The 25,971-nt window shown below is 39.9% G+C and overlaps 1 protein-coding gene across 1 annotated transcript in view; it reads right to left on the bottom strand.

Moving 5' to 3' along the window:
* Window positions 1–337: 337 nt before the first annotated feature.
* The window catches only part of Ptar1 (protein prenyltransferase alpha subunit repeat containing 1), a 40,050-nt gene continuing 14,416 nt past the window's right edge, over window positions 338–25,971 (bottom strand). The window contains exons 3-7 of the mRNA XM_051146262.1: window positions 19,478–19,544; window positions 17,357–17,461; window positions 15,241–15,454; window positions 3,720–4,009; window positions 338–1,769 (exon numbers count right to left, since the gene is read on the bottom strand). Coding sequence (XP_051002219.1) covers window positions 1,424–1,769; window positions 3,720–4,009; window positions 15,241–15,454; window positions 17,357–17,461; window positions 19,478–19,544 — 1,022 coding nt within the window. The 3' untranslated portion in view covers window positions 338–1,423. The remainder of the gene's footprint in view (window positions 1,770–3,719; window positions 4,010–15,240; window positions 15,455–17,356; window positions 17,462–19,477; window positions 19,545–25,971) is intronic.

Genomic DNA, 25,971 nt, shown 5'->3' with positions numbered 1-25,971 from the left:
TTTTCTCTCCAGGTTTGGTCATGGTGTTTCATCACAGCGATAGAAACCCAACGAAGACAACCATTAGAAGGGACTTTGAGAGGGGCGCCTCTTATTCATACTTCCTGTGTTTATAGATAGGTATTAAGCTGTTATAAGAGAGATAATAGCTTCAATGGGCATCCCTGAAAAAGAGACGCACAAGAGAAAAAATACGGACAGTTGAGTGATGGAGAGTATGGAATGGGCTGTCAAGATCAAGAGAAGGTGTGCACACAGAGGAATCAGCGCTCATCCAAAGGGGTGGATCTAATAAGAAAGGAGCCAGAGCCAGCGCCTGACCCACCCCCTGCCCCGCCTCACAACCTGAAAAACACAGCCCTTGCTGTTGAGACATAGCTATAGTGTGGACTTTGGTTCTTATCCCTGATGAATTTAGTATCAAAGTGTTTTGTTTCATTTTAAAAGTAAAAATTGAACTAATGCTTAAAACTGGTCTTCCTCCCTAGATTTTGCCAGTAAACCCCGACTAGCCACTTGACAAAAACTTCGCAGTTTATCCAGTATAACCTCAGTAATTTACATTTTTTAAAAAGAAAGCTTTATAGACTTAATTCCTATGCAGATTTCTCCCATTTTTCATGAATGACTTAGAAGGAAAAAAGTAGTAATAACTAAAAATGGCATTTGTGTTTTTTTTTTTTTTTTTAAAGAATTTATTTTATAAGGGCTGACTTGCTGTTTTGGCATATACCAAATATGAGGTAAAAACAATCTATCAAAACTAGTAATAAAAATAATTTTTCAGTACTACAATTACATAAACTCTTAAATTAGTTTAGTTTGTTTTAAATAATCATTTAAAAATATATTACATTGGAAGCATTATTTTTTCTTCTATATAAATTCCAACACTCCTGGCTTTGGTTCTCTTCATGGATACCTGGAGAACACACTTGAGAAAGAAGTGGCTTACCTTTTCACATCCATCCATCTAGCCATTTTATTCTCAAAATTGCAATTAGATCAAGTCCTTCTGCACATGTATTAGTATTCTTAAGCTGAACTGCAACATAAATTTTCAATGCTTAAAGAAAGTGCCTATGTAGCAACTGAGCTGAGGTGAGAAAAGTTATGTGAACCAATCCCAAGAATCAAATGAGAAGCCCAAATATCGAAATATAAAGGGCATGGAATCAAAGAGGAAAAAAAAAAAAATAAGAGAGAGAATTAAGACATTGTTTAGCAGGAAGGAACTATACAATTATTTTATACCCAAAGGAATGCCGGCTCTTAATAAAATAAATAAAACCAAGGGTTTCTTATAGACTTTTAAGCTATAGATGTAGAATACATAGTTAGCTAGTCAGTTCATGCAACTATGGCGTTGAGAAAAAAAGCAATATTGCACTAAAGGGAATTTCTTAGGATGAATCTACCCTTTTCACTGACTCAAAGTCACCAGCCACTTCCTGTATGCATTGGCATACCTGGCTTGTTCTGCATTCCGACAACTGGACAATACTTGATCAATAAACCTGTGCTCCATCTCTAGGCCTAGAGAGTCTGGGGCTGGGGTCCGCTTCAGGCGCTTGGTTTCCTGGGAATAGCCTTGCTTGCTAGAGTCACTCAGTCCGTCCACTTCCATTGCCTGAGATGGTTGAGGGCTTGCTGGGATCAGGTGCAAGTCATTATTCAAAGTTCCCCCAGAGTAGTCTGCAGGGGACAGGTGAGTCAAGCTTGGAGGAAACCTGCCATGTAAGTGACGCTGAAGGTAGAAAACATGCCGCCTGTGATGGGGGAGGTGGGGTGGAAGAAAAAAAAATCATAACAAAACTCAAGATTTGCAGGCAAAAGAAGCCGATAACTTAAAAATATACAGTGTCAGCCCACACCTATTCCATAATCCACAGCTGTCTGAGAGAAGGAGAAAGATGACTGACATCTCAGAGCATCCACCCTCGCTGCCAGTTGGTTTGTTAGAACACAGGAGTGCTCGGAGGGCTTTTTAATAAACATTTACTTGGATCATGATGAGTTTACAGACCTAATACTAACATGAGTTAGAAATAGTGAATGCTCAAAATTATTTGCCATAAATTATTATATAAAACAAAATACCAACTTCATTTAGAATCTTTGAAGCAACTCAGAAACAAGGTACATGAAACAGTTTCTCCAGAATAGACATGTAGTTCATAACCTCTATCTAGTTCTTTCTGAAGATATTTTTATTGCGTCTGTCTGTCTGTCTGTCTGTCTGTCTGTCTACCTATTTGTCTATCATCTATCTCATTTATTTATTGATTGATTGATTGTGTGTGTGTGTGTGTGTGTGTGTGTGGTACATGGGTACAGAAGTCAATTCTCTCTTTCTACCATGCTCTCTGTTCTAAGTTCCAAGGATAGAACTCATGCCATCAGACTAGTCGGCAAGCACCTTTATTCACTGGGCCACTTACAATTTCTCCTAAGCCTCCACTTTAGTCTTCCATCTCGGTATTCAGGAGAGGAGAGCTGGGCTCTGAGCAAAGCACACAAAAGATGCCATTCCTATCTTCAGCCTAGGAGCAGCTATTACCTAGAATTGTTTACGAAGATGAAAACTGCTCTGCGTAATCTACAAGCCGCTTTCCCGGGCACACATCTGCTATACCAGCTATGCCATTCCATAGGACAGGTCCTAATTTGTTATATCTCATCATTCATTCAAGTGCTAATGCTTTAATATCAACGTGTTAAGTCTCTAAGGCCTTGCTATTGTGATGAGGAGATGCATCACACAGCAAAGTCTCTAAACAACAGCCTCACATCCTGCCTTCCCTAAAACTGTGCAATCACAGGTCTTGGTTGCTGCGAAGAGAAAGGACTACTGTCTATTCGTGAAGCTTCTGTAAAAAAGAAAACATCTGCCTTCTGAATGTACTTAGCATGGATTAGCAGCTAACAGCCTGCCTAAGCAGGCCATGAGAAAGAGCCGACTGGAGAGAGGGATGGGGACTCAATGACTTAGGAAGTACAGCGCTTACAATCTGTATCCTTGCCTGGCAAAGACATGTCTTTTGTTCACAAACAGATTCCTATGACCTGAAGCAGAGTATGGACTTGTAAACATGGAGTCCCTTCCAAACAGATGAAGATCTAAGATAAACGGAGCTAAGTGTTAACTTACCTGGACTTCACCCTAACATGAGCTTTGGAGTATTAACTGTGCTCAAAACCCAGGTTAATAAAGTTGCTGGCCCTTCTGTCTGTTACTACACTTAAGATAGTTAATTTGTAGACCGGTGGAGTGGGGAAGAGATAACGCTTACCTTATATCCCATGATCTGATAATCATTAGTTTCAATCCTGACTGCATCAAAACGATCTGGGAGGTTTTCCTTTTCTTAAAAACACATGGTAGCATCCTATCCCCAATATGCTAATTGTCAGTATCAAAGAGTCATGGGTCATTTTTCTGTTTGCTTTTACTATTTTCAAAGTAACACAAGTCATTCTATTGCACAGTTAAGGATGAACCTAAACCACAGGCAAAGATGTATGTGTGAGAAATTTCATATTAATCACGACAGTGATAGTGGCATGATGAACAACGGCCCTTTCTGACTCAGCCAGGAGAGCTCTGCAGTCAGATGGCCACATTTACATACACTGGCACAGGTCGGATGCAACAGGTCCTGAAAGTCTCTAAGGACACACCCAGTTGGTCACAGGAAATGGGTTTTCTCTTTTCTTACCTATGACACCAAAGGGTTTCGTGCCCTGGATAGGAATCGATAAGGTCTGTGCAGAATTCCACTTCTTCTTCTAGGAGCTGGGGAAGATTCACCCGCGGATCCTCTGCTGGGGCGACTGCTTCTTCATCTTTCGGGTCACTTTTCAGAGAGTTTTGCTGCAGTACAGAACTGTCCACCGCAGTCTGGCTAATCAAAGACTTCAGCAGAAACTGGCGATAGTGAAACCCACTGTGGTCCGACACATGCACGGACGCCCAGTGTTTAGTAGAAGACAGCTCGTCAAGAAGGATCTTGTAGGAAGAAAAAGAGCAGTGAGAAGAGTGTTCACAAAGGCCTTGCTTTTTCCATCAACACCTGTGTGCTTTCTCTGACTCACTGTCACCAGTGTCTTGTAATATAATGTCCTGCATGATGCTCTCTTGGACGCTGAATGCACACTAGCTTCCCTTATAAAGAAAAAAGGAATTTTTTTTTTAAAAGGACAAAGTTTATGAACTTGTCATTCTTTCTCTTAACCTTACCACACTGTGGATGACCACCACTCCTAAAAACCCCAAATTTCAAATTAGTGAATTTTTAGTGTATTTATTTACAAGTAATATTATTATTTGTTTGTTTGTTATTGTTTAGGTTTTTTTTTTTTTTTTTCGAGACACAGTTTCTCTGTGCGGAGCTGGCTGTCCTGGACTTGCTTTGTAGATCAGGCTGGCCTCGAACTCCCGGAGATCTGCCTGCCTCTGCCTCCCGAGTGCTGGGATTAAAGCCATGTGCCACCTTGCCCAGCTTTTAATATTATTGTAAAAGGGAAAACACACAACATAAATTAAGGGTGGTTTTGATTCTTACTATATTTAGTACTTCCTACATTCAAAGCATATGAATATACACTACACTTTCAGTAAGAAAATCAAAGTAGCAGCTTTTCACAATAAATGCCATACAGGCAGAGACTGTGTCAGTTTTGTCCCACTTCTTAATTCTAAAAGCTAAGTAGAAACTGATGTACAAACAACAGAATTTCCTAGGAATCACAATTGTCACTATTTGTCTCAAATTCCTATCAGTAATGACAATAATAAATGAATGAGATACAATTCAGTTCTAAAGTGTTTAGAACATTGTATTACAAACTGATGAACTTCATATCAGATGCTCAAGGTTTTAATATAACATTTGTGAAGAAGTGTTGTTTGGTACTAGTTTGGACAGGTAGCTGATCATATAAAAAGTGTCACCACAGGCCTGACATGTTCCGATTTGGTTTTTTTGTTTCTGTTTTGTTTTGAGACAGTGTCTCACTCTGTAGCTTAGACTTCCTGGGACTTGCTATGAAGCCTAGGCTGGTCTCAGACCAGCCGTGATTCTCCTGCCTCAGCCTCATAAGTGGTAGGATGACAGGTGAGAGCCACCGTACTTGGCTTTTATTAGAGGGTTTTCGGACAAGCTAAGGAGAAAACCACACAACTGTGAGCAGAGAACAATGTAGACAATGCAATAACAAATGACTCTCACCTGTTTCAAAGGTTCCAGCAAAAAATGGCTTTCCTGTACTGAGATCCTTTCCCCATGTCTCACATACCTTTCCTTTTTCAGAAGAAATCATTCCCTTCTGAACTTCCACAGTACTTGTATGTTTCACATGAAGAACAGTTGTATGTGGTTTCATTGTCACTAAACTGTAAGGATGTTTTACGTTTACTATAACAACAAATTTGCACAGGGAACTTATCCAGTTCAAGTTGATATTTCCATTCTCCTCTGCTCACTAGCATCATAGTAGATATGCCAATACTTTATGAATGAGAAGTTTAATGAATGCAGTGACAGTCATAAAGGACTAAAATTGCCAGCCTGTGTGGGCAAAGTGTATCATTTAAGTGTTTTTCACATCTTCCTTAAGTTCTTCTTCTTTTAAATTTGACTTTGGCTGAGACCGGACCAGTGTGGTGTGTATGTAGTTCAGGCTGGCCTACAACATGACTTCCCTCTGCCTCAGCCTCTCAGGGCTGGGTCCTAATGTTCTGATGGTTCAACCAGTACACAAGATCTATTTACAAAGCTACAGCTGACAAGTCTCCAAGAAAAACATCTGGCAAACCTCCAGCCATTTCCACTTGAGCCTCTGTCTGAGAAATGTTATATTAAGGCTACTAGTAGCATAATTTTTAAGACTTGGCCCATAGCCTATAGGCAGAAGTTTTTTGCTTTTAGTGTGGCTTCTCAATATGGACTGATAATACCACAGCTATCTAATCTGAGTGTATATAACAACATGAAACACTTTTAGATTATTTCTGACTATATATTTCTCTATTAAAAATGTCTTATTTATTATTTAACTTTGAGGCAAAGCAACACATAGATGAAATTTTTCAATAAAACCAACTTACTTATTATTAAAAAGCTCTTAAAGAGGCTGGGGCAATGGCTCAGTTAGTGAAGCCCTTGCTTCGCCTTTACACCCTTACACACAAAGGGTGTGTAAGATCTGAGTACAGACAGCACCCACAGAAAAAAAGCTAGGCACAAGGGCACGCATCTGCAATCCCTGTGTCAGGGAGACGGGAGGATCGCAGAGCTTTGTTGACAGGTTAGTGTAGCCACTTTAGCAAGCTCCAGGCCCAGTAAGAAACTGTATCTCAAAAGGGTGCTGGGTAGATGTCTCAATGGAAAAGCATTTGTTCCAAGAGCACGAGGACCCGAGTTCAGATCCCCAGTGCCCACGAAGAAAGCCAGGCATGGCTGTACATGCCTGTAACCCCGGCACCGAGCAACAGAAAACAGGTAGATGCCAAGGACTCACTGGCTGGCCAGCTAGGCAGAATGGTGATGTTCTGGTCCAGTGAGAGATCCTGCAGCAGGGCAACCAAGAAAAGGAGCAAAAGAAGAAGAAACCTGCTTGCTTGCTCTGATGCACACAGGCATGCATATCCCACTACTCATATGTACACAACAAGGAGAGAGAGAGAGAGAGAGAGAGAGAGAGAAGAAGAAGGAGGAGGAGGAGGGGGGGGGAGAACTGGGGAGAGGGAGGCAGAGAAAGGCAATGGAGAATTGGAGAATTTAGGAGGGTAGTTGAAAGCAACTGAAAGACCCCAAATCAGCCTTTGGCCTCTACATGCACACATATGCATGCGTTTTCCCAGCTGAAGACTTCTTAAGGAAAAAAATCCCTACTCTGCACTTTTCTTTATGTGTCATAAAAGAAACCAGGGATTTCAGAGCATTTTCTTATTAGGTTTTTTTAAAAATTAGAATAAAATGGCACATAGGCATTGATTTAAAAAAAAAAGAGACAGCAGTTACTTTTAAGTGATTTTAAAAACACAAAAGAATGGCTTAAATATCAGGTACTGACAAAAATGAATACTTTTTTGGAATATACCTTAAGTGTACCTATTCATTTCCAACTTCCATATGAAAAGACGAATAAGTAAACATAGTAAGAGGGGTAGAGAACAGAGGGGTTGACTGGCTTAAAACAAAATACTGAAAACACCCATGCCAGCAGTCATATGCATTTCTAGTAACTATCCTCCCTTTTTATAGAAGTGATTGTTCTGGTTAGGTTTTTGTCAGCGTGATACAAGCTAGAGTCAATTAAGAAGAATGAATCTTAACTGAGAAAATTCCTCTGTAAGACTGGCCTGTAGACAAGTGGGGTACTGACTGATGAGGGAGGGCCCATCCCATGGGAGGCAGTGGTCCTGTATGGCTTAAGAAAACAGGTTGATTGAGCCGGGAATTTCTCAACATTTAGAAAACGGACCACAAATTCTATCCCTGGCTTGCTTAACCATTTCCCTCAATTTTATTTAGGCCCCTTCAAACATATTATTTGCCCCAAATCAGCCTGAAGAAACCTTAAGAGAATGATGGCTCATTTCCTCGAAGAGGGGTCGGGTAGGTTTCTGTTGGCTCTCTTGGGCTACACATGCTTATTTTCATTGGGATTTCGTTATAAGTTATTATTGATCTCATACAGAGAGAAAACTAGGTTGGACTCAGGGATGTCTCTCTTTCCTTTATGTTTCTTTGGTAGGTAAGGAGATAGGAGCTGAAAAGAAAGAAAAGGGGATATGAAAAACAGAGAGATGACACAACTTTAAAAGGTAGATTACTGAATCTACTCCTCAGCTCTAGGCCTTAATTGTTACTCAAAAATAAGGTTATTTTTAATTCATTGGTACAGAATTTTGTATACTAATGCAAAATAAGTGTAATTTTGATACATTGGTATAGAATTCAAATCTAAGATTATTCTTCACACATTATATATATGTATATATGTATAAATACACACACATATATATATTTATTTCTACTCTAATATGAGGTATTATACCCATCCAGTTCAATTATAATACAAGGTTTACTTCCAATACCTTGAAAGTGGTGCTGCAGGCTATTTAGAATAGTTAAGTAATACAAGCTAATTGTTAGTTGAACAAATCATGGTCCTGTAAATACTAGTCTATTTTTATCACAAGAATATGCATCCCAGGTCCAACAGATAGATATGATTCTATAGATATAAGGTAAAATAGTTACATAAGGTCTTCAAAAGCCTCAGAGACCTACAGAATATGGCATTTAAAGATGTTTTTATTATTCTAAAGATTCTTTGACAAGACAAGTTAACTCCTGGTAACACCCAGCCTACCTTCAAGAAGATGTTGAGCATCAAAGAAGCTCCTTATGGAGCTGGTTTCAAATGCAGCAAACCAGCCACTGGGCAAAATGTCCTTGTTTCTGCCACAGACAGAAAGCTGCCTAAAAATGGGCAAGCTTGGATACAGGAAGAGTCAACGGCCAAACTCTGCCAGGACAGGGTAAGCAAGTCATCAATAGTTCCTGTCTCACAAATATGTCTGTCAGATATATTGGGCTAAAAGGCTGAAGATGATGCTCCAACATTATAGTTTTGGGTGACTGTTCAGGCAGCAAACTGTCTCTGTCATTTTTTTCATTTTGGAAGCTGTTAACCTACACTTCCAGTTGACTCACGTAATTAATTCTATTCCTTCTCAAGTCTCTGATGAGGTTGAAGATCAGACAGTTTAGTCTTACAATTAAGCTTAGTTGTTTGGGGTTAAGATGTTTTTAGATCTAGATAGATGTTTTAAGTTAACAGAGATGAGATATGATAGATACTGATTTTCATTCAGAATTTTAGACTCAACAAGATAGGAAAGATGTTTACTTCAAGTTTGCCAAATACAAATAGCCAAATCACTATAAATGTAACATTAATATAATTCCTGATTATTTTGTGGTTCTTCCTGCTGTATGTAGTTTATTTTATTTATGTATAATAATATAAATGTATACGTTTTAAAAAGAAACATAATAAAAATGGGGGAAAAAGTAAGAAAGAAAAGAAAACAGACTGAGTAAACCATAAGGACAAACCAGTGAGCAGTGTTCCTCCATGGCCCCTGCTGAAGTTCCTGCCTGTGTTCCTGCCCTGACTTCACTTGGTGATAGAGTATGGCCTGAGAGCTATACTGACAGTTATGAGATGAAATAAAACTAAGCCTAGCCAGATGAAAATGATCATTCTAGAAACAGTAATAATATGGAAGAATAAAAAAATAAAATAAAATAAACCACATCACACATTAACACACTGGGAGCTAACTTTTGAACTGATTCTATTTTGCTTAACCTGTAAGCACATAAGTGATGGCTAGTCTTCATCGTCAACCTAGCTGGATTTACAATCAATGTGGAAATGCACTTCTCTATGTCTCTGTGGGTATTTCCACCATGATTTAACTAAGGGCACACCCACCCTGAACGCGAGCAGAACCATCCCATGGGCTCAGCCCCAGCCCTGGGAAGAAAGTGTGTGAGCAGCAGCGTTCACATCGCTCTGCTTTCTGACTGAGGACGCAATGTGGTCAGCCACCTCATGCGCCTGCTGCCATGCTTTCTCCACCATGATGGACCATGTCCCCTCAAAATTGTAAGTCAAGTAAAACCCTCCTCCACATGTTCCTACTTGTCAGGTATTTGGTCTCAGCAACAAGCAAAGTAGCTAATGTAGGCCACTCCTATGGCAATGGCATTCTGCAGACACCTTTCTCTACTGCACAGCATTTCATCCTCAAGATGAGCATTAGACTATTCTTTGTGTCTACTCACATGAGTGACATTCTTACCCAGAAAACCACGTGCATGTCTAATCTTATTTAGGAAAATGTTTAGCTTACTTATTGGGACATAGAGAACAACTTTAGAAGATCGATAACATATATCATAAAGTGGTCCGAGAAAGGCTGTACAATGTATCTTCCTATTGGAGGCGGCACGTTATTAATGCCCATTTCCTAAACTTTTTATGAAAATATTAATCACTACTAATTTATTAATAATGTATAAAATGGTAGTGTTTAATTATAAGGAAAGCTAAGAGGTTTTATATGCTTGCTTTTCTTTTGTTATTTCTTTATGAATAACCAACTTGTCTTGTTCTCTTCATTTATGAATTGCTCAATTTACTATCAGTAAGTCATTTATTCTTCTTATGGGCTTTTTAGAGATATTTATACATCAAGGAGATGTTAAATCTCTACTTTTATCATACATACTTTTATGATACGTTTTCTCAGTATATACCATTATAATTGATTTTTCTTTTTTCTCCAGGTTTACTGAGGAGTAACTGATAAAAATGTATGCATTTGTGATATACAATGTAATCACAGGCATGTGTACATTGTGAGATTAAAAAAAAACAAAGTAATTGCCTCACGGAGTTATCATTTTTCATTGTGAGACTATTTAAGGTATCCTTGCAGCAAATTTTAGCTATGTACATACGATACTATTCCTTTTTAAATGTACTGATTTTTGTGTGTGTGCTGAGTGTTTTGTTTGGATGTCTGTATGAGCACAATGTACGTACCCTGTGCCTGTGGAGGTCAGAAGAGGGTGTCAGATCCCTAGGAACCGGTGCTACAGGCAGTTGTGAGCCACCATAGAGCCAGGAATGAAACTCCAGGCCTCTGTTAGAGAAGCGTGTGCTCTTAACCACTTAGTGATTGCTTTAGCCCCTAAAGATGGTAATTATGGTCACTAGGCTGTGTGAGATCTTGACGGCTTACTTATTCTAACTAACTGTAATTTTGGACCCTGTGACCAACAACTCTCTCAATCCCTTTCTCAACTTTTCCAACCATCATTCTACTTTGCTTCCAATGAATTCCAACGTTTTCAGGTTCCACATAAAAGTCAGATCATAAAATATTTACATGGCTTATTTTACCTAGCATACCATGCTCCAGGACTTTATTTTCTTCTCAGATTTAAAAAATCTACTTTAGTTCAGTTTATACATAAAAAAACTAACTTAATTATTTTTTAAAAAGTCAACCCAGTATTTCTTGCTTAGCCTTCTAAGTGCTGGGTTTAGAGGCACGTGCTACTATGTCTGGCAATATTCTATGGATGGATGTCTGTCTGTCTGTCTGTCTGTCTGTCTATCTATCTATCTATCTATCTATCTACCTATCTATCCATGCACAGTTTTTGAGATGGTTTCACCTTGTAGACTTAGCTGACATAAAATTCACTAAGGAACCCAAGGTAGCCTCAATCAAACTCTGCTTGTGAGTGTTGGGATTAAAGGTGTGTGCCACCGTACACTGCTGAACATATTCTTTGTTTAAAAAAAAAACTAATGCCTTAATTATATTTTACTTATGTCATGACTTTGTTTGCTGCAAGGGTATGTCAATGAAGAATAGACTGTCCACTAGTACAGTTTTGTGGCATTGCTTTGACTCATGCTTGATTAAAAGTGCAGAGAGTGTTACCACACACACACAAAAAAAGTCAACCCAAGTTTTATTGGTTATCACAAACCAAGCAAAGATTGTTTTCTCTATGTAGCATATCATATTCACTGTTAATAGCGTCTACACATAATTATATGTACTAAGATTTATTTCTGGAGTTTATAAGTTTTTATCATTAACTAGTCTATTTTGAAAAAGTTCTATTTTTAATTCCTCAGTGGAGCTAAATATCTAATGGCACAGTGTCTGTTTAATTTCTTAGCTGTTTTGTAAACTTTTCTTCTCTAGTCAACTTCAAGTTTTGAAACTGGTAGGCAAACCTGTACTTTTGTGTATTCAGAACTGTGTAGTCATTATAGCTGATTTCAAATGTTTTTACACATACACACTTAACAAAAAAATCTTCCATTACCATGGAGACTTACCTCTCATCCCCTGACTAGTTTCAGGTACTCAATAAACATTGACCATCTGAACTTACCAGATAAATGGATCATACAATATGGTTTTGAATCTGGTTACTTTTAATCATGTTTTCAGATTATTTACATCACAATGTTCCATATGCATTCCTTTATTATGGTCAACAGTCCATTTTAGTGAAATGTCACCTTTGGTATTCCTTTTCTCGTGTGGTACACATTTGCACTGTATTAGTTTGGGGCTATGAACGTTCTCACTTACACAGGATTCAGTATGGACATGGCTCCAGTTCTCTAGAACAGAGCATCAATAACCATCCGTTTTCTTCCAAGAATACACTCTACTGGATTTAACTCTACCAGGTCTCTCCCATATACAGTCAATCTACATTTCTCTCTCTCTCTTTAAAGAGAATGTTAAGCTATTTCTATAGGGATGGCACCAGATTACTTCCTGCCAGCCATGTTAAGGGCCCCTTCTCTGACTCCTCAGTGACACTTGTTACTGCCCACCGTTACTGTTGCCACTCCAACTGGAATGAAATAGTGTCTCAGTCACTGTGGTTATGATTTGCATTTCTCTCCTTTGTTAATGATGCCAAATGTCTTTATTGAACATTTGTACATTTCTATTTTTTCAAATGACATGATAATCAATCATTAATTAGCTAGTCACAATAAATTTTGCTCATCTTTATCATCTGCTCACCCTTAAAATAATCTTAAAATTTTACAAAATCACATGTTTATTTAAGCATAAAAACATAAAATAGAATGCCATGTTGTTTCTAACCCTTCTTCATGACTAAAACACTATTATGGCTACTACTAAAAACAAGCATATAAAAACACTAACCATAACAACACTATATATATACATAAACATGTGCTAAGCATTTACAATACCCCAGCCACTGCCCAACCACTCAAAAGCATCTTTTGTTTCATTAAATATCAACGTACTAAAACTGTGTAAAGTCTATAATATATTTAGCTTTATTTCAATAACCTACCATAAACATTTTGCTTCAAAACATCTAATAAAGTATATCTTTAGTAGACTAAAACACTCCAGTTTGTGGTGGACTAGAAATGTTTATGAATGCCTCACTTCAGAGGGCAAGCCTTTCTAATTTTTCACAATTATTAATCCTACTTTTATATATCAAGCCTTTGTATTTAATAGCCAGCATTTGTTGAGCACTAAGGAAGAACACTGGCAATCATTGTCCCACAGGACAGCTGTCGAGGAATTACCATATACTCTTTTCACAGGCAGGAAAACGAGGATTACAGAGGCTGCGTAGCTTTCTTGAGGCCACACAGCAAATTAGTAGAATAGCTAGAATACAAAGTCTATATGACCACAGCCCGGCACCTTTAATTATTATGCCATACACACTGTCTCTGCTGCTGATTCTTTAAGTCAGATGGATTCCATGAGACAAGAACGCTATGGCTGTGCCTACTTTAAAATCGAAATGTGATCCTGTTACCTTTTATTAAGGCAGCAACAACTTTTACAGAGCTCAGTGCCGCCCTCTTAGCAGTACTGGACATAGAGCTCGCCAAGACACTCTTTTCAACTTTCTATGCTTGAGAGAATGCCAGCACCTTTCTATGCACTTCACTTTTTAAATGTCTTTTTTTTTTTTTTTTTTCCAGTACTAGTGCTTGAATCTAATGCCACACCATTTTCTATGTCTTCTCTAATCTACCCACTTCTGTTTTGAGATGAGAATTCACTAAGGTGCCCATCCGCATCCTCTCTGGACTCACTATGTAGCCCAGGTTGCATTCCACTCCAGGTCCTCCCCGGCCTAAGCATCTGAGTAGCTGCGATTACACGTGTGCACCTCTAACACCGAGACTGACATACACTTCTAAGCTGCTCTAGATGACTGGTTCTTTCGTTAACTACTTCCTCTCAGAGACAAAGCACAGAGCAGAGCATGTTCCAGCTGGGCTCAAAGGCTTATTAACAACAGAAAGAGCAAGATCTTCACTGCTAGCCTGGTGCCCAGCACAGCAGCTAGGAAAGATAGCCCTCAAGTATTTCCCATGAATATGCTGCCCTAAGCCAACCAAGCATGCTAGCATCCTAACCGTTTTATTAGCAGGAAATCAGGTAAAGACACCTGTGTGGAAGAAACCCAGTGCTCAGGAGTCCTCAGACTAACTTCAGGATACACAGTAGAGTTCTTCATTTAAAAATAAAGTCTCAGGGGCTGGAGAGATGGCTCAGCAGTTAAAACCACTGGCTGCTCTTCCTGAGGTCATGAGTTCAATTCCCAGCAACCACATGGTGGCTCACAACCATCTGTGATATGATCTGATGCCCTCTTCTGGCCTGCAGGTGTACATGCAGGCAAAGCACAGTATACATAAATAAATTATTTAAAAAATAAAGAAAATCTCAAAGGATGATTTTCCACGTGGAGCCCAGAGCATCTAGCTGCTTCTGAAACTCACAGACAGGAACAGAAACAGGAAAGTCTACTCTTCTCTGACTGTTGACTTAAATTCCCTTGCAAGTGACAACTGAAAGACCCCCAACTAGGAAACAAGGAGGAACAGGAACTGGGAAGGAAGAGAGGACACGGCTGGTGAACCATAACTTCAGGGAGGCTCTCTGTGAATTTCCACTACTACTTAGGGCAGCCTTCACTTTCACCTTTTAATTTCCCCCACCCTGGGAAGCTTTTAGAAAAGCTGCCGAGTGCTAACTATTCCAATTGGTCCAACTGTGGCTAAGTCATAGCCTCCAAATACCCTACAAGCCTCCATTTCCCCATTTCTAAAGGGGGGAAAAAGGCTGTGAGAGCCATACAGAACTTACGGGGAGAAAAGCTTATGTGTAGATGTCACAGGCCTGATACATCACAGGCCTATGGAGGGTCTTGAGAATCCCAAGGTGATTTGCAGGCTCTTTTCTGAGTCTGTTCTCATTCCCTCCTTTCTTTCTGAGAGCGAAGGACATAAAGAATGCCTATTGACATGTGTCCAGAGAAATCCATGAACTAATTTCAATTCTAGGTAGTTTAATAATCTTAACGAGCCGTGCTGACTCTTCTTATTTGGTTCTAGATGCCCTTGGCCTAGCACTATATTTCCCCTACCAGTGCGCCAAGCTGCACCAGCTGAGAACGCAAACCCTTCGTAACTATGAGGATTTCTCTGGAAACCACAATTGCCTTGCTCCTCCGGGACTGCTGAAACATTATTTCAGGGATAAATTACTACAGAGATTTAAAGGGTGGATGGGCTGCATTGGCCATGGAGAAAGAATAGTCCTACCTTGAGATCCAGCTTGGCCACGTTCTGTAAGACCCAGATGCGATGGGACCAGGCATTATAGTTGCTGGGATACCTCCCTGCCGCCTCACCACAGACTTCCATCTCTTCCTGTATTATCCGCTGTGTCCTCTCTGCAGGAACTGCTCCTAAGCTTCCTTTGGCCACAGAGGAAGGCAGGGAAGTTTCCTGACATAGCTGCTGCAGCACCCAGCGCCTGTTAACACAACAGGAGGGGCAAACACAAGTGAGAGAGGAAAACAATCAGTCTGCCTTGCTCTTAGTTTCCATGTGCAGATAATGCAAAACAGTAATTATCTATAAGCTCAGACATGGGGATGTCAGGGGGCTGCTGCTACTGTGCGCTGGGACCCTACTTCCCCCTAGCAATACGAGCCAGAAGGAATACATGAGAATTACAAAAAGGAAAGGAAAACTTTCCTAAAACTTTAAAATCTGTCAAAAAGAGAAGGCTGTCAGTTCCAGGATGACAACTTGCAAACTCTACTTGGCCAGGAAACACAAAGGGAGCCAGTCCACATGCTTGTGTGTGGTGGGCTGGACGTGGGGTATTAGTCAGTGGCTGTGGACGATGAGAGGAGGCAGCAGACCCACATCTTCAGTTTCATGTGCATGCCTCACCTGCATGCTCCATTTTGATAGCTTTCATTCAGCATAATTTCTATAATACAGCATAAAATGTGGGAAAACCAAAATACATTGAAGCACCAAGGCTTAAAATGGCTTTAATCACAGATTTTCCTTTTGTCTATGTATAATTTGCATCAGCACACATTTCAGTCAAAAGCAACAGAAAAGGTTTCTAACCAGTTCATATTTTTATGGAAGCATACTTTCAGACTAAAAAAGTTCCAACCCACAGGCACAGAAAAAACGAATAAGAAGATTCATCCCACTGTTAAATAATAAAGTCTCACAATGAAGCACTGTCCTGTTTTTAAGTTACAGACCCCAACCACTGACACTAGCACATGGCTCTCTGGGCATATCATGACAATTTCTAGAAAGGAAGAAAATACAACTAACTGGTTTGGTAAGAGCAAGGTTACAGCCGTGGCTCCTCAAACCTAAGATCCCAACAGCATTCATGACTGAGACACGCTAGGAAGAACCCAATGGTGTCCGTGACTGAGACATGCTAGGAAGATCCCAATGGTATCCGTGACTGAGACATGCTAGGAAGATCCCAATGGTATCCGTGACTGAGACATGCTAGGAAGATCCCAATGGTGTCCGTGACTGAGACATGCTAGGAAGATCCCAATGGTGTCCGTGACTGAGACACGCTAGGAAGAACCCAATGGTGTCCGTGACTGAGACATGCTAGGAAGAACCCAATGGTGTCCGTGACTGAGACATGCTAGGAAGAACCCAATGGTGTCCGTGACTGAGACATGCTAGGAAAAACCCAATGGTGTCCGTGACTGAGACATGCCAGAGGTATAAGGAGGACAAACTCCTGAGAGGAAATTATCCTCTGAGGCACCAATCAGCAAGCCACACCACCGCATTTTAGCCAAGTAAGAAGAGTTACATGGGACCCCCACAAAAGCATGTTTCACAACAGCAGAATTTTCAGGATCCTTACTTGTATTCTGGCTGTCTCAGACTCCCACCCTAGAACTATTCCTTGCATTTATGGGTTTAATAGCTTTTTGTTTAGTCCAAACAGCAATCACCTCAGTTACCCTTAGCTTCCTTTAAAATTAAGTTTAATCATCACAACCACCAGACAGACCACCATATTTACCAGGAACTCAAAGTCAGTGCATTATAGTTAAATATCTAAACTCAGTCTCCAAAACTGGCACAAATGTGTGAAAGCAGCCAGCATTATTGAACAATTACTGTGTGTCAGACACTACAGTGGTGTTTGTCCACCCGATCTCGGGAGCACTGAACTGCAAATACTGAGACAAATATTATAGCTGATATTTTATGAATGTGAAAACTCAGACTTGGAAGGACTTGCTACCATGGACACTCAGGGAGCAAGTGATAGTTCTTAGAATCAAATTTGACTTTAGAATTTACATTCTGAACAAACATAAGCTGTGACCTGGAATACTGAACAGGAATACAGCACTGTCAACCACACCTGTGAATCCATGTCTCTGGACTCTTAGGAAACTTAGTTAAGGCCAATTTTCCCAGATGTAGGTCCTTAATTGGACTTAAAGTGCCAGAGAGGATGAGCTCTTTCCTGTAACACAAAGAAAAAAGTGTTACTTTTCTACCCAAGCATTCTTTATTGTTTTTAATAAAATCTCATGGTGACTCACCAAGAATTACTAAAGAATGGACAACAAAAAGTGAGGCTGAGGAATCAATAATCTAATAAATATGCAAGTGCCCAGGTCTTATCCCAAAGACACTAAACCAGAAATTGTGTGAACCATATTAAAGTCTAAAGACAATTGCTTCAGAGTTTATTATCATATTGGTTAAGTTTTTTGTCATCTTGGCAAAAGCTAGGATCATTTGGGAAGAGAGATCCCAACTGAGAAGAATGCCAGCATAAAACTGTCCTATGGGCAAGTCTTTGGGGGCATTTGTCTTGATTAATGATTGATGTAGGAGGGCCCAGCCTACTGTGGGCTGTGCTGCCCTTGGTCCTGAGTTACATAAGACAGTGGGCTGAGCATTGGGAAGCAGAGTTCTCCCACTTCTGCTTCAGTTCCTGCCTCCAGGTTTCTTCCTTAAGCTTTTGCCCTGACTTCCCTCGGTGACAGACTGTGTGTGACCTGAGACCTCTAACCTGAAATAAATCCTTTCCTCTGGGAGCTGAGTGGACTCATGGGGTTTTATCACAGCAACAACGACCTAACCAAGACAATAGTCAAGCATGGTTTGAACATTTTAAATGGAAAAATTTCAGAAATAATCCCTAAGTTTTAAATAACAGGTGGCCCTGAACATCTGATGAAATCTCGTGCTGCACAACTCAGAATGCAAATTCACTGCCCAGTATGTTCTGTGAATACAGCCAGCAATCAACTCAGTAGATTTGATAGCACAGGGGCCTCAGAACACATCTTCTCAGGATAAAAAGAGACTACACTGTCTGTATTTTTCTGCTAAAATCATTGTAGCTTTGGCGTCCACAAGTTCTCTCAGCTGGTCCTATGCCCCTTTAACAGCTCCCACTGTGTTTTACTTTATTTTTAATAGTGCTTTCTTTACATTCTGGCTCTAAGATGCCCCAGGCCCATTTTGCAATACTTCCTGCCTTGGTCTTTGAAGAAGTCATTTCTCTAGTGGACCCAGTTCCCTTTTACTAGAAAACTGAGTGCTTGGTTCAACCAGTTCTGATGGACTAAAAACAGTTTCACATAATTCAAGTAAAGCTCCTGATTTTACAAATGTGAAAACTGAAGTGTGGAGGGACTTAGCAACTCGCTCCAATTGGCAGAACCAGCACTACTATTCAAAGACACCTTGAAAAATTCCATGATACATGTTACTTAAAGTCTTAAAAATCAATTATAAATACAGTATTGTAATGTGATCTTGTTTAAAATACATAGGAACTTAAATAAAATATGATTTAAGTAATCCCCAATGATAAAGGATTATGATTTTTATGGCTTGTTCCTGTGAGAAAACGTAAAAGAATTCAGAACATTCAACAGACTTCAGTTTTACTTATCACTCATGTTCTACTTTTAGTCTAATGAAATTCCAGTTGATTTAAGCCCATATACACATTTGGGTCATTTAGCTGTAAAGCAAAAACAAACAAACAAAAAACCTTCAATAAAAATGTTCTTGCTGTTTTTGTTTTTTTCTCTAAATTAATCAAATGTGACCCCTTTTCCAACCCCCAAATGCCAGCCATTTCAAGTGCCAGTCTTGCAGCATCACAGTGATTATGGCTAACTGAAGACCAAAGGCAGCTAAACTGCCGAGCAATGCCTAGTGATCCAATTACTCAGTCAAAGCGCCTGTGACCCCCAAACCAGGGAAGAAACACAAGCCGGCACCCAACACTACCTTGTCACTTAGCAGGACAGGGGGAAATGATAGGGGGAAATGCTTATGGGAAATAGACAGTTACAAGAGCATGCTTTAGAGCTGTCACGGAGATATTATGAAGAGGTTGCATTAGAAGTAAACACAGACAAATATCTCACTTTCTGAGTAGCTAACAAACTCACAGGGTTACATGTGCCCAGAAATCTGGACAAACTTCATTTTAGCACTGAAGAAAATGCCATACCTCACATTCCATGCGGTGGTGAAGTCTGGGTTGAGAAGTAGCAGCGTGCAGGTGACATCTATCAATTCTAAAATAAAGAGAGCCATATTAAGCACAGTCTGCCTGTAAAAGCCTGCTTCCACTGTCTTTTATATCAACCTATATCACGTTATATTAATTTTAACGACAGACACATTTTTGTAAGATGTCAGTGGTATGGCTGTTATCCTCAAGATTTTCTTCTATCTGTGATTTGTATAGTTATTTTAAAAGTTAACAACTTTACAATATGCCCATAAAGAATAATTCATCGTTGATTCTTTTAGAAGATCTGGCAGTAATCTAATTTGTACTAAGAAACAATTTTGAAACCACCATTCACTTAATTCTACTAATGTCTCAAGCACTAACGATATGGAAGTTTTCAAAGAGAGGAGAGAAAATTACCCATAGCTCAATTTACATTCTGCGGCAAAAAAAAAAAAAAAAATCCTTCTACACATTTTACATAGTGATAACAATGATAAAAGTACAGTAATCTGTTTTTTAAAAGACTTTTGGCAAAATAATATAAACATCAATGTGACTCCTATTGTGTTACAGATTATCCTTTAAATGGACTGTGACTACTTTCTACTGCCAGAGAGTAAGGTGACTACTTATGCCCCAATTCTAACCTATTATAATTGTATTTTAAAATGTCAATGTGATGGCTTAAGAGAAAAACACTCCACTATGTTTTCTCTTTATCTTCGGTCATATGATCAGTTTCACTATTGTTTACTACTTTCAGTCCACTAATGATATGCCACTCATAGTCACAAGATATTCCCCACGGTCTTACAAAAATGTCCACAGATATGAAGAGACTCCTAAGCCTGCTTTTTAAAAGACCTAAATTGGCCAATTCTGGACATTTTGTTGTTACTAAAAGTGAAGATCACTTTAGAATCGCATTATCAATCTAAAGACATAATGCTAAAGTAGGGAACAGCACCAGTTGTACTAAGTGCCACGTGTAAATAACAGAAGTCTCTGGTCCACGTGATGTGGCACTGCCGGGAGCAGCACAATCTACATTTTACTCAAATTAATTCACTGCATTCTCAGTCATGATCCAAGACTTTTTGTTCAACTTTACAGATGAAAAACAAAACTGAGAGCTCTCAAAGATTATTTTATTTTATGTATATGAATACTGTGCCTGTATTATGTCTGTGCCCCTCTTGTGTACCTAGTGCCTGCAGAGGCCAGAAGAGGGCATTGGATGCCCTGGAACTGGAGTTACAGACAGTTGTGAGCCACTACATCGGTGCAGGAAACCGAAATGGGTCTTATGTTAGAGCATCCAGTGCTCTTAACCACTAAGGCATCTCTCCAGCTCTGAGAGTTAGAATTTTAATCAATTAGTTTGTGACAAGGTTAACCTTGGGACTTTTGGAATATTGCTGATACTGTAATTGAAATGCTTGTCTTTAAAAAATAACAGATGTTTTCAGTGCTTCATACAGGATAAACTTCAAACGTAAGAGCACACATGTAAGTACCTCATGGAATCACTGAAAAAATGATCCAGTTAACTATTAATTATTCTGTTCTCACATAATCTTACTGAAAATATTACCAATTGTTCAGCAAATAGAATTCTACTACTACTGATCATGCTGAACACTCAAAGATTGAGAAGCTGGAACTATGCACATTGACTTGTGACCCACATTTCCCCAATCCACGTTCCTATACGCAAGTATGCCGGGCACATAAAGACCAATCTAATTCATCTCCTTTTTCTTTCATTTTTAATAGTTTTTAGCACTAATTTAATGTTTGTCAAGGAAGCTAATATAATGTTCTTTATCAATATTCACTTAATTCCACAAATATTCTAGGTATGAACAATGAGCAAAGGTTAACAGGCCCAGGACTCAAAGAATGGGTATAATTCTAGTAAGACTCAAAGGATGAGTGTAACTCCAATAGAACTCAACCTTACCCTTCATAACGTTATCTTCTTGCTGAAAAAGGCAAACAAAGCACATACATCACATTTGGGGCCTTCCAAAAGGGCTATGACCAATTCTTTAAAAATAACAAAACAAAACATTTTATTGATTCTTTGGGAATTTCATGTCATGTACCCTGATCACACTCATTTCCCGGTCCTTCCATGCTTGTCCCCTGCATCACACTATTGAAGTATGTCCAGAATTCCAAGGGGTGTCTGCCTTGAATTTTGAAAAGGACGATTTTGAGGTTCCACATTTATTAGAGATGGTGACTGTCTTGAAGATGCCTTTGCAGGCTGGGTAGGATGGTACTTCAACATATCTATCCATTGAAATATAACGGTTTTTTGGACACTTTGGCATGGAAGGTGTTATAGATATAACTTAGAATCCTGCAGGTCAAACGATTCTGGAGAGATCTAATAGGAATTTAGGGGAGGTGCTCACAGAACAGAAGGGGGATGTGGGTCATCACAGGGATAGATTAAATGGTGCTTTGTTGTCAATGAAACAGGTAATGCAGCCATTAAAAAGCACTGGAACTTAGAGAGGACTGGTGAAGTAGACCAGCATATACATGATAAGAAAGGAGAAAAATTGTATTGGGGAGGATGTTTTGCGCTTCTTTTCACAGAAAAAACAAAAGACAAAGCAATGCAACAACAACAACAAAAACACCTGTGTCTTCCATCCGAACAGCTGGAAATCAGATTTGACAGAGCAGACCCCCTGAAGATCTTGGCTACACACAAGAAGAAACAAATCGGGGCTGGAGAGATGGCTCAGTGGTTAAGAGCACTGGCTGCTCTTCCAGAGATCTTGAGTTCAATTCCTAGCAACCACATGGTGGCTCACAACCGTATGCATTATGATCAGATGCCCTCTTCTGGTGTGCATGAAGACAGCGTACTCATATACATAATAAATAAATATCTATTTAAAAAACGAAGAAACAAATCAAAACTAAAGCAGGTAATGTATATGCTGGTGCCTCTAAGACTGGCTGAGACATAAATGTCTATGCATAACCAATAAATCTTGATGGCTATAAAATTCTTAGGACTTATCATGCCATCCTTTAAAATGACATACATAAAAATTGGTATTGCAATTTGATATACAGTCTAGACTGACTTAAAGAAAGACAGGTCTTTTACTTGTTCATACAAAGAGAAGAAAATCATCTTTAATTGATCCATGGACGGAGTATATGCCATGCATATGTTAACGGTAGAACTGAATATTACTAGTAAGAACTTATATGTTTATGGGGGGGTGAGGGAGGAGGACTAAACATCAGAAGTTATATCAGATCTGACAAGATTCATCCAGAAGAATGCTGAGACACATTCATTTCAGCACCTTGCATAATGCAGCGTCACACTGCTCCAGTTGCTGTTTTATCAAAACTTGCTTCCAGGACAACTTCAAAGCAGCTAGCTCAAATCATCCCAAGTAACAGCCCATTCCAAACAGGACTTTATTTAAGACTGCATTTTCTCAGCATTTAGAGACTCAGCAACAAATGTTACAGTTAGCTTATTCAACCATTTTTCCCAATTTCCTTTGGGCCCTCAAAAAAAGGTATCCTATGCTCCCCAAATCGCCAGGAAGCAATATAAGATAGCAATGTCCCATTCCATTAAGGTGGGGTGGGTAGGTTTTAGTTGTTCTATTGGGTGATGGGTGCTTGTCGTTAAACAGGGTTGGTTACAAGTTATTAATGGTCTCAATCAGAGACAAAACAAGGTATAGGAACTTAGACTCAGATTTCTTTCTTCCCAGCTCTTTTCTCTATCTTTCTTTCTTAGGTAAGGGGAAAAGAGTTGAGAAGAAAAAGAGAAATATAGACATATATAGGAATAGAAATAAAAGAGTAGATTATTGAATCTGCTCTTCAACAGTAGAACTCATTCTCAAATATTTTTATACACTCGTATAGAATTTTATATACTGATACAAATTTTAAGTTATTTTTGATACACATATGTATAGATGATTCTACCTTTGTATTGGGTATTAGACCTTTGCAACCCATTTAAAAATACCAGATTTACTCCCAGTCCTTTTAAAAGCTACTATTACAAACTGTTTAGGATAGATAAGTAATGCAAGTTAACAGTCAATCAAACTTGGGATCATGTCAGATACTAATCTAGTTTATCACAGAAATGTGTTTCCTAGTTTGAATAGATAGTAAGTAGCTAGAAACAAGCAATGTTTTTTCCTATTCAGGTATAATATAGATAGTGATTATTTGTACAAATTGATCTTCAAAAACCTCTGAGACCTACAGAATATGGCATTTAAGGATGTTTTTATTATTTTAAGGACTTTTTGACAATGAGACATGTCAGCTCCTGGCAACACCCCAGCCTACCTCAAAAAATATGACTGGCATCAAAGAACCTCCATTAGGAGATGTCTTCAAATGTGGCAAGCCAGCCCCTGGGCAAAGAAATGCCCGAATCCTCCTGCAGACAGAATGCTGTCCAAAATGGGCAAACTTAGAGGTGGGGAAGTCAACTGCCAAGGTCTGCCAAGACAGGGTAAGCAAGTCCTTTGCAGTTCCTGCTTCACAAATATGTCTTCCAGATATACTGGGCCAGAGGCTGAAGAAGATGCTCTAGTGCTAAAGAGACATATTGGGATATACTGAGCTCCACAAGAAGACCAACAGAGCAAACTAACCAGGGCCCAGAGGGGCTTGTGAAGTCTGAAGCACCAACCAGGGAGCATGCATGGTCTGGACCTAGGTCCTCTACATAGATAGTAGCCGATGGGCAGCTTAGTCTTTATGTGGGTCCTCTAATAAGGGGAGTGGGGGCTGTCTCTGACATGAACTCTGTTGCCTGCTTTTTGATCCCTTCCCGCTGACAGGATTGCCTTGCCAGGCTACAAAGGACGAGGACGAGCTCAGTCCTGATGCAACTTGATGAGCTGGGGTGCAGAGGTGAGGGGGTGGCTCCCCTTTTCTTAGGAATATGAGAGAGGAGGTTGGGAAAGAGACAGGGGACTGGGAAGCAGGGAGGGAGGGGGCTAGGATCAGGATGTAAAGTGAATAAATAAATTAATTTTAAAAATAGCTTAGAGGGTTGGTATCTTCCCAGTTCATGTTTTAGGCTTATAAAATAAAACAGTCTTTCTGTGTCAATTCTTTTGGGAGCTAACCGGGTTAAGGAAAAACTGTTGCCTTATTAATCCAATTTTACAGCTCACCATGAAAAGAAAATAAAAATTAAAAAAAAAAGGAAGGAAAGAAGATAGTAAGGATAAAAGAAAGAAAGAGTCCAATTTGTGTTATCTATATACTTACTGGTGTATGGTCAAGGTCTCAGTGGCCTGCTTTTTTTTTTTTTTTTTTTTAATTGTTGTTGTTGTTGTTTCAGAGACAGGGTTTCTCTGTGTAGCCTTGCTTGTCCTGAACTCACTTTGTAGACCAGGTTGGCCTTGAACTCATAAGAGATCCGCCTGCCTCTGCCTTCAATACTGGGACTGCACGCGCACGCCACCATGTTCAGCAGTCTGCCTTCAATAGATCTGAGTCCTTCCTTCCCATGTCCTGCCAGGAGTCATCAATTGTGGAGAGCTACTCTGGCTTCCATATCACACTTGTTAAAAGTTCTCTTTGATGGCTTCCTGTTTAGGCTGCTTCTTTGGGGGTGGGGGGAAAGAGGGATGGAGTTTGGAGTCGGGGCAGGGGCTGTCAAAGAAGCCTTCCATGTCCCTCTTTTTCAACTACATCTGTAGTCATCAATAACACAGCAAAAGTGATATCCTTGCTCCTTACAATGAGCAGGAGCACAGATCATGGGCTTCCACGTGATTTCTGGTGACAGCACAGTCCACAAACTTGGGCCCTGACTGCAGTAAGAAGACCACGGACCCAGACAAGGCCCTCGAGGCAGCCTGGACCACAGACATCACCATGGCCTCAGGTGGCAGCACAGGCCACTCAGATCAGTATGCAACCACCCCCCCACCGCACCCCTAGAGGCAGCAGGGTCCGCAGACATCAACATGGCTTCAAGGGACAGCACAGACCACAGACATCCACATGGCCTTTGGTGGTAACACGAGCTATGGACATCAACACAGACTGCAGCTGCAGTAAGACCTTGGAACCAGACAAGGCCCTCAGTGGCAACACAAACCACTCACATCAGCCTGGACGTCAACACACACACTGCTCCACTTTTCTATCTTTCCATCTCTCCACCACATATTTGTTCATGATAGTGGTGGGGTGGGGCAAACTGGCTGGCTTCCACCACCCTAATTCTTACTAGTGTATCCGTGGGGACTATGAATGAGTGCAGACCATGGACGGTAAGGGAAAGCCAAAGTAGTGTGACGATGTATACAGTGTGCTTTTCAGAGAGACAACAGGGGCATAACACAACTACAGCAGAGAGAAGCAATTTTGTTACACTGAAACTGGCTAAGTCCCTCACCTTATAGAACAGCCATCAGGACCCTGCCCCAGCACACTTAGAGCACATGAAAAGG

The sequence above is a fragment of the Acomys russatus genome, chromosome 5 (assembly GCF_903995435.1).
Source record: "Acomys russatus chromosome 5, mAcoRus1.1, whole genome shotgun sequence".
In the NCBI taxonomy this organism is placed as follows: Eukaryota; Metazoa; Chordata; class Mammalia; order Rodentia; family Muridae; genus Acomys; species Acomys russatus.
This window is presented reverse-complemented; position numbering and strand designations above follow the sequence as displayed.